This window comes from Primulina tabacum, chromosome 11 (assembly GCF_025594145.1).
Source record: "Primulina tabacum isolate GXHZ01 chromosome 11, ASM2559414v2, whole genome shotgun sequence".
Classification (NCBI taxonomy): domain Eukaryota; kingdom Viridiplantae; phylum Streptophyta; class Magnoliopsida; order Lamiales; family Gesneriaceae; genus Primulina; species Primulina tabacum.
Genome location: NC_134560.1, coordinates 5718564 through 5728930, shown reverse-complemented (window position 1 = coordinate 5728930; position 10367 = coordinate 5718564). Strand labels below are relative to the sequence as shown.

Below are 10367 nucleotides of genomic sequence, written 5' to 3'. Positions count from 1 at the left end.
TTGAATCCAAAATAATCATGTGTAGCTCGATGATAATTCTATCAACTATATATATGTTGGACTTTTATCTTAGACAATTTTTATGAAATAGGGACTCACCGTCGCTGTCTTTCTGTGCACACTGAATAAGCTCCAAACTAACGCAATGCAATATCATGCAAACAGAATTAGTCAAGTAAATCACATTGAATTGAACAAAACATGTATCACAAGTTCGTCCGAGAAGTATCATTTTTGGTTTACTAGCATGTGGATTGATATAGTGGAGTATTTGAGTTATAAGGATTATAAATTGACTTGTTTTAAGTTAAAGTAACTCACTTCTAGCAAGATAAAATCATACATTCTAAATTTTTTTCCAGTTAAAATTATATTCTCCTATTTTTTCCATAAAATTTATATATACTTAGCTTGTTCTTGCCAATTGTTCCTTATTTACATATTAAATAAAAAATCTATCAAACGCAATTAAAAATTAAACATTTTTCAAACAATCTGATAATTGAAAATATAATTATGGCAATAAACACTGAAATATAATTAAGTAACCCAAGATTTATGTGGGAAACTTAAAAATAATAAATAAAACTCTAGTTACAATAAACAAAAAATTCCACCTTTTAATTTTAATTCTAAAACGAAAATCGAACCAACTAATTAAAGAATAAAAATAATATAATTATATTATCAACAAATTAAATTTAAGATTTAGAAAACATAGTTATGACATTAACTTCAACATTATTAATTAACTTGAAATGCAAGTGTAAAAAGTAAAAAATACAAAATAAAATTCTTGGCAAATAAATATTATAAATTTTAAAGTTCACCATTTCAATCCTAAAATGAAAAACGAAATCAACCAATTAAAGAATTAGAAAAATAGGTTTAATCGATTCATTTAATTCCCAGCCATTTTCCTCATATTGATATGTGTAAATATTTGAGTGTATCTTGAATTTGAATATACCAATTTATATAAATGATTTATTTAAAAAATTAATTAAAATTTCATTTCATTTGTATAATATAATAATTACGACTGATATTATTGATAAGTAACTTTTATGTATTAGCTAAAATATTTGACCCTTCAAATCCAAATTAAAGTTAATTAATAGGAGTGAATAGAATCATTTAAATTGAGAGTTAGTGTGAGTCACAAGATGTTACTTCTAATTAAATAATTTTTTTTTTCATTTACGCCCCTATGAATATTTTTATATCTACATTCATACCCATAAACCTTCATCTGGTATGTTCATTTACCAATAATTGGAGGACAATGTAAAGGCTGGTAGAAGGGATGATAGTTTTACCCAATAGTTCGAGACCTCTTAGAAAAAATCCGAAACGGAGATGGGGATTTTATATTTTTTTGGGTTCGGAGATTTTTTTAACACCCTCAAATAATTCAGGACGGGTACAGAGATACTATCCTCATTTCTGAATCCGTCACGAAAATAATATTAATAATAATCTAATTATTAATATTGATAATATATTAATAATTTTTAAAAAATATTAATAATATTATTATGAATATTGATATTAATATTATTGATATTAATATTATCATTAATAATAATAAGTATAATTCTTCGAACTCGGTTCCTCCCGGCCCCATTAATGTTTTTGAAACGAATAGAGATTTGATTTCAGTGTGATGTGAACCCTCGTGCGAATGAAAAGCAAACACGATTAAAATCGAATCGCACCCTCAATTCAAATACGAACAAGGGTCGTGTTGTGTTGTCCCGATCTTTTGAATCAAATATAATGTGATTTTCACCCCTAAACTACGAGGTTTAGTAATAAAGAATCACGATGAAAACAATTGAAAAACAAACAAACCTTCAAAGAACATGTCCTTGACAATCTGTATGAAATCAACCGACAAACGCCACAAAGTAAAACTTTGATAAGTTTGATTTGATTACAAAGCAAAGCCTTGAAAAAGCTTGAGAGAAAATTCTCAAAAGTTTGATAAACTCAATAATAATCTGAATAATGTGTTTACAATCATCAAAATTCGTCTATATATTGTTTTCAAATAAAAGATACTCAAAATCTAATCTAAACTAGGAAACTAGGATTCTCCTCGCAGCAGTCGCGCCCGGGCGCGAGTTTCTACCGCTCGGGCGCGGGGTCTTCTGGACTGTTCGCGCTCAGGGCGGTAATGTTTTACCGCTCGGGCGCGGATGGTTCTGGAGTTCACTTCTCGCACAGTAGGTTTGGCGCTCGGGCGCGAAGCGTTCTGTCTTCATGTTCATTTAACACTTTCACAATGATCTTATGGCCTCCAAGCTCATTTCCATCTATCACAAACCCTTTAAGACATGAAGTCTTGCTTGCAAGCTCACCTCGATTGTTCATGAGTCCATGTAATGTTTCCGTGACCATCCTTCCAATCCTTTGAATGCCATGCCTGGCCAGATTCATATCATACTCCCCTTCTTCAAAAAGATTTGTACTCAAATCTTGTCTACCTACGCAAAAACGAAGCAAGTTAGTAATAAAAAGGATTAAATTATCAACATGCTTACCTTTAAACTCAAGTTTGTAGGTGCTTTCAGTTGCTCCTCCCTCAACACTGGAAATCCGAACACCACCGTTGTCTTTCCTATAAACTCATCAACTTCACCACATACCAAATAACAAATGACACCAAATAATAGCAACAAGATATCATTAAGTATCACAAAAATCAGATTTCTCCCCTTCTTAGACCTAGTTAACACAAAAATGAAATCCATACACAGTGTACGACCATAGCTGACTAGGAATAAGACATAGTTCATGCATGATATAAGAATCTAGCCAAAATGTCAATCTCTTATATGCAATGCTTGTTTCACAATCCCACTCAACATATCTCTTCATATGCAACCAACACATATAATCATGCATTTTATCAAAGATAAAAACACCATGACATGCATCACTAGTACGTAACTCATGCAATGAATATAGAATGAAGAATTTATTCTCCTTAAAATTGTATTCATTATAAACATAAAAATTCTGATATTCATTCATGCTCTTTCCAATGTCATCATCAAACAAATAAAAATCATGCAAATAGGACACACTAAATGTACTATTCATGCAATCATTTAACTCATCACATGAATTTAATTCTAATGCACACAAGTCATTGCCATGACAAAGCCTCATCCATTTGACAATATTTGAACACTCAAAATCAATAACATTCGAATTTAATTTATGCAATATATCACCACTCTCAATTCTGTGATTCCTCGACAAAATCGTTAGCTCATAGTTAGACCCTTTGGACATCACACTTTCAACAGTCACCCTAAATTCTTGAATGCAATACAACAATGAAGTAATATAAGGACGAAAGTCATACCTCATGGTTGTTGCGTTGGCAAGCTACGCTTACCTCACTGTGATGGCTCCCAACGTCACATGGATCATCCCTTTGCATTTTTACACCATCAATATTTGCTCGCCTTCTTATCACGACTTCATCATAATCCTGAAAATGAGAAATAACAATGCTCGGGATTGAACCAGCTATATCACTTGTGTTAAGGAGGATCTCCTTATAAAAAATTAACACAAGTGGTTCATGTGTGTGCATCAATTGCTTCAACTCACTTTTTTGGGCCATATATGTTTTTTTTTTTTTGCCTCTTTCCTCTCATTTTCTTTTCCCTCATTTTCTTTTCTCTCTTTTTTCTTTTGTATGGCTATCTCACTCTCTTTATCACTCTTTTTTTCAGTCATCTCATTTTATTTTCATATGCCACCTCACTTTTTAGTTCACTCTTTTTTCGGCCTCATCTCTCTTCTTTTTTTTCAATTGGTCCTCTAACACTTGCTTTGGGGACAAGGGAAGTAATGCAATAGATTCTTTCTTCAATACAAATGAATACTTATTCTTGAACCCATCATGTGTCACTCGCCTATCATATTGCCACGGCCTACCCAACAAGATATGGCAAGCATGCATTGGCACTACATCACATAAGACCTCATCCACATATTTCCCAATAGAAAAAGACACCAACACTTGTTTGTTCACCTTCACCTCCGCACAATCATTCAACCATTGAAGCCTATATGGTTGAGGATTCTTTAATGTGGGTAAACCCAATTTTTCGACCATCTCACTACTAGCCACATTGGTACAACTCCCCCCATCTATGATTAGATTGCAAACCTTTTGATTTACAAAATACCTAGTGTGGAACAAGTTCTCCCTTTGGTTAGTATCCTCCTCCTTGACTTGGGCACTCATGATTCGCCTAGTCACTAGTGCCTCACCTACAACCGCCTCATATCCCTCATCAGGATCTTCTAATGCAGGCATCTCATCATCATCATCACCCTCACTATGCGATTCATACTCACCATAGTCATTTAAAATCATCACCCTTTTATTAGGACATTCACTAGCAATATGACCCAACCCTTGACACCTAAAACATCTAGTATCTCTATCTCGAGTAAGAGGAGTTTCAGATTAACCTTGCACTCCTTATTTAGGCGCCTCTTGTTTGGTCTCAACCTTGGGTTTGGTCACCACCTTATTCTCCTCACGTTTCACCACATTTGATTGCCAAGAAGATGATGAACCCCCAGCTTGATTAGTGCCGCCAACTCCTCGCCTCTTGAGTTGTTGTTCCACTTTTATGGCCATTTGCACCATCTCGTCTAGGTCCAAGTAGTGTCCTAAGCTCTACTTGATCCTGTATTTCCCTGTTCAAACCACAAAGAAAACGAGCTATCGTCGCCTCACTATCTTCCTCAATATTTGCCCTAATCATGACTACTTCCATCTCTTTATAAAAGTCCTTCACACTCTTCAACCTTTGCCTCAAAGTTTGTAGCCTCTTAAACATCTCCCTATAATAGTGATTGGGCACAAACCTCTTCATCTCATCCCAGGTTTCAATGGGTCTCTCATTATACCTCCTTCTAGTGGTCACTAATTGATCCCACCAAATGAGAGCATAGTCTAGAAATTCCACCACCGCTAACCTAACCTTCTTTTGTTCGGAGTAGTGGTGACATTCAAACACAAACTCTACCCTCTTTTCCCACTCTAAGTACGCCTCCGGGTCAAACTTCCCATGGAACGATGGAATTTTCATCTTAATGCTACCCATGTTACCATCTTCCTTATTCCCATCATATCTACCCCGTACAGCTTCTCTTCTTCCTCTCCTCAAATCCTCTACCTCTTCCACTCCTACCTCAATTCTCATTTTGGCTCTTCTCGTCTCCTCCCAAATCATACTCCTCCTCTTCTTCCCCTCTACCCAAATCTTTAGAATTAGTTTTACCACCACTAGTACTAACTTCAAGCCTACTCATCCTCTCATGTAATGGCTCAACCCTCATCATTCGACTAAAATGCCCAAACAACGCCTCTATTTGAACCTTAGACAACCTCAGGTTCGAACTATCTCCTACATCCCTCTCCATTTAATTTCATATTTGTACCTACAAGAAAATGTTAGTAGAAAACAAGATATTCCTCATCCAAAGTCTCACGGTCACTCCAAAGAAATTCACTCATCTCTCCTCTCTTTTTTTTTTTGGCTGATTATATCTCGGAAATCACCAAGAAAAAATAAAAATTAAACATTTTTCGATAATCACAGATTCACAAAAAGACGAAGAACGATAAACCAAAACAGATCTGGAAACAAACGAAGAAATAAACAGATCTCACAATTGAAGAACCAGATACTTACTTGAATTCAATGAACATATGCTCTGATACCAAATGATGTGAACCCTCGTGCGAATGAAAAGCAAACACGATTAAAATCGAATCGCGCCCTCATTTCAAATACGATCAAGGGTCGTGTTGTGTTGTCCCGATCTTTTGAATCAAGTATGGTGTGATTTTCACCCCTAAACTACGAGGTTTAGTAATAAAGAATCACAATGAAAACAATTGAAGAACAAACAAACCTTCAAAGAACATGTCCTTGACAATCTGTATGAAATCAACCGACAAACGCCACAAAGTAAAACTTTGATAAGTTTGATTTGATTACAAAGCCTTGAAAAAGCTTGAGAGAAAATTCTCAAAAGTTTGATAAACTCAATAATAATCTGAATAATATGTTTACAATCATCAAAATTCGTCTATATATTGTTTTCAAATAAAAGATACTCAAAATCTAATCTAAACTAGGAAACTAGGATTCTCCTCGCAGCAGTCGCGCCCGGGCGCGAGTTTCTACTGCTCGGGCGCGGGGTCTTCTGGACTGTTCGTGCTCGGGCGGTAATGTTTTACCGCTCGGGCGCGGATGGTTCTAGAGTTCACTTCTCGCACAGTAGGTTTGGCGCTCGGGCGGTAATGTTTTACTGCCCGGGCGCGAAGCGTTCTGTCTTCATGTTCATTTAACACTTTAACAATGATCTTATGGCCTCCAAGCTCATTTTCATCTATCACGAACCCTTTAAGACATGAAGTCTTGCTTGCAAGCTCACCTCGATTGTTAATGAGTCCATGCACTGTTTCCGTGACCATCCTTCCAATCCTTTGAACGTCATGCCCGGCCAGATTCATATCACAGTGAGTTCGGTTTTGGAAAATCCTCGAACCCCCGAAACTGAACTCGCGGGAATCGAGACTGATACGAAGGTGGGGATGAAATTCGAGAATAGAGATTTTTATAGCAAACATGCTCCAACTTACTCTCATTGTCATCCTTTATTCTAGCGTAGTGCTGGAAACAAAAAAGGCAGCTTAAGTTTTTTTTTTTAGTGTGGTATAATAGTACGAACATGAAAACTTTTGTAAGTCGGTCTCATGAATTAACTTTATGAGACATATATTTAGTCTGATCGATGAAAATATTATTTTTTGTGTTCAAAGTATTATTTTCGATCCCATCTAGTTTTAAATTCGTTATATTTATGTATTAATACTATATATATTATTTGGATTGATGTAATTTAATTTATGTTCAATATTAAATTTCTTTTTGTTGAGGTAGGCAATGGCTAAATACAATTAAATTTATAATGTTTAATGATTAGCCTAGACGAATTTAAGTTTATTTACAAGTTTCGTCGTGACTACTGCATTGTTTTGCTTATTTTAAAATTTGACAAGATTGTGATTCACCAAAATACAGAGATGAAAAGCGGACAAAATTACGAGTTTCGTTTTTTTTAAAAAAAATTCTAAATTGAGACGGTATCACATGATCATATTTTGTGAGACATATCTGTTATTTGAGTCATCCATAAAAAAATATTAGTTTTTATGCTAAGAGTATCACTTTTTATTGTGAATATCAGTAGTTTTGACCCGTCTCAATGATAAAGATTCGTGAGATCGTCTCACAAAAAAACTACTCTATATCTTACGTGAGTCGATATTTGTAAATATTTTCGTGTCGTTGAAATATTATCGATAAATCTTGTCGCATAATATTTGGTCAGTATATTACATAATTAACGTGATATGCATGCTATCCACTGGAAGATTTACCCAATAACCCACGAAAGTGAGCTAGCTGGCGCAATTCTGAAAGTGAAAAAAAAGTAAATGAATAAAACGAGAACCATATGATTCAGCGTAAGCCATAATATTATCACGACGAGGAATTGGAAAAAATGCCGAAATAAGAAGGAAACCGAAGCAACGACAACAAACGCTTCTGTAAGCACAGCGACGGAGAAAACTAGAAACAGGAGAAATGGGGGAGGAGGCTGTGACCAACAAGATGATCGTGTTGAAAGATTACGTAAAGGGTTTCCCGAAGGAGTCTGATATGTCTCTGAAAACCTCGGTTATCAAACTCAGAGTCCCGGATGGCTGCGACAACTCCATTTTGGTGAAGAATCTCTACTTGTCTTGCGACCCTTATATGCGCACACGCATGCGCAAAATGGAGGGAAGCTATGTCGAGTCCTTTGTGCCAGGCTCTGTAAGTAGTTTACAGTTTTGGAATCTCGTTTTATTCGAGACTGGAAAAAATAATCTACGGCGAGCCCTCAAATTAGAAATTGATAATAGTTTTTGTTTGAGACACAAAAACTTGAGTCAAAGAATCTCGTCTTTTACATCGAACATTGTCTTAGAGTGTTGTTTATTTGTATGACAGATGTGATAAGATTCTAGAATGCGATGAAGTTTTCATTGTTTTGATTTCGTTGTGATGGACGAAATCGAACTCGTCGATTTTGGTTTGTATATATCTTTTTGCAATCGATTAAAATGACATAGAAAGCTACGGACCACGTTTTTTAATGAAGGAAATTGGAGCTGCGAATAACTATGAGAGTGCTTTAAACTGTTTACTACGTTGGACACACTTTGATGTGAATGATCATCCCACTTTTGATTTAACTTTTAAAATAATCGGAGTTAAAAAATAGTTAACATCTCATCTCACGCGTCAACCCGTGCTTTAGATTTTTAAATATTAGTGTTGATGTTTTCTCTGAAATGCAGCCAATAATGGGATATGGAGTAAGCAAAGTTGTGGATTCTACTAATCCCAAATTTCAAGAATGGTGACCTGATTTGGGGCATGACAGGCTGGGAGGAGTATAGCCTCATCAAATCTACGGAGGGACTTTTTAAGATTCAGCATACAGATGTACCTCTATCTTATTATACCGGAATTCTTGGTATGTAACCCTGGCTCATCGATACAACATCATTTGGATGGTGTGTGTTGCCTTGATTACTTGAACTCGAATTGCTTTGAGCGATGAAAACTACAAAGTAAACCGTCGAATAGAAGTATGAATCATTTCACGCTCAAGCTTTCAGGTTAAGCTTGTTACATAAGTTTGTTTTGGAAAAGAAGTTCACAACTCCATTGATGGATATAGGATCTCTAGATAGATGAGCTATACCAAATTAAAGAATGAATGAAACTTTCTAAACTCGAAAAATATATTGATATACCTTTATGGATACTGTGCCAATTGTTTAGGTACACAAAGAATTTACTGTACAACTGAATTATGATTTTAAATGAGACTGATTGATTAAATTAAAACTTAAATACTGATTCTCCCTTCTTTCTGTTTATTCAGTATATTTCTCTTTTACTTAGGCATGCCTGGAACTACTGCTTACTGTGGTTTTTATGAGGTCTGCTCTCCCAAAAAGGGAGAGACCGTGTTCATTTCCGCTGCATCTGGAGCTGTTGGTCAACTTGTCGGACAATTTGCAAAGTTGTTTGGGTGCTATGTTGTTGGAAGTGCAGGAACCAAAGATAAGGTAATTGACGTCCTCAAATACATGCGTCCGCGCACGCACACTCTTCTTTACACCACGCTTTGCAGTACTTGTTATTTGCTTGATTATGATGATATTTATTTTGTTGAAGGTGGAACTTTTGAAGAACAAATTTTGTTTTGACGATGCTTTCAATTATAAAGAAGAACCCGATTTGAATGCAGCTTTGAAAAGGTGAGAATTTTACCTTCGTATTGCCATAATATAGTGTGATAAACTATGGTACGTAATGTCACTTGTATCCGAAAAGCAGCTTTTTCTTGAATTTTACACATGCATTTTATCTTTTTTCTTTTCCCACATGTATCATTCCCTTTTCATTGAATGTTATTTATCATCGTATGTGCCATATGTTGGATGCTGTTACAATGATTAGGTACTTCCCCGATGGAATTGATATATACTTTGAAAATGTCGGTGGAAACATGCTCGACGCAGTGCTCCTTAACATGAAAATGAAGGGTCGAATTGCTGTTTGTGGGATGATTTCACAATACAACCTTGAGGAGCCAGAAGGTGTAAAGAACTTGTTCTGCTTGGTGACAAAACGAATTCGTATGGAAGGATTTATTGTATTCGACTACTATCACCTCTATCCAAAGTATTTGGATATGGTTTTGCCCCTCATGAAACAAGGAAAGATTACGTACGTTGAAGACATAGCCGAAGGCCTAGAGAGCGCACCAAACGCCCTTATAGGGCTCTTCTCTGGTCGCAACATTGGAAAGCAAGTCGTGGTTGTTGCTCGTGAGTAGGGTAGCTATGTTCAAAGGAATTTTATCATATATACCTGAGTTTGCTTGATTGTAATAATTCCATCAACATGGCTACAGATGTAATATTTCAGTCATGCTAACCTTTTTCTTCCATTTCGAAACAAATTTCCCTGTGACAATGGGGATATTGCTGCCTTATTCTGTCTTAAGTACGAAAAACAAGTATCATACAGTGAAGCCAATAATAGTTTAGTTTCTAGTACAGTAGTGATTCTTGATAATTTCTTATTATATATTTATGTTACCAAGTGAAACATTACTTGTTTACTTGGCATTCTCGCCTATTGCATTCACTCACGTTTGGAAACATATATCTTCAGTCACTTTTCGTTCTTTTC

The 10367-nt window shown here is 35.6% G+C and overlaps 1 protein-coding gene across 1 annotated transcript; it reads left to right on the top strand.

Annotated features, from left to right (window-relative positions):
* Window positions 1–7580: 7580 nt before the first annotated feature.
* LOC142518444 (2-alkenal reductase (NADP(+)-dependent)-like) lies at window positions 7581–10197 on the top strand. The gene is given in 6 exon segments (XM_075621233.1): window positions 7581–7928; window positions 8456–8500; window positions 8502–8634; window positions 9069–9235; window positions 9345–9427; window positions 9630–10197. Coding segments are annotated over 6 exon segments (1038 nt in total). The 5' UTR covers window positions 7581–7697; the 3' UTR covers window positions 10009–10197.
* Window positions 10198–10367: the final 170 nt, after the last annotated feature.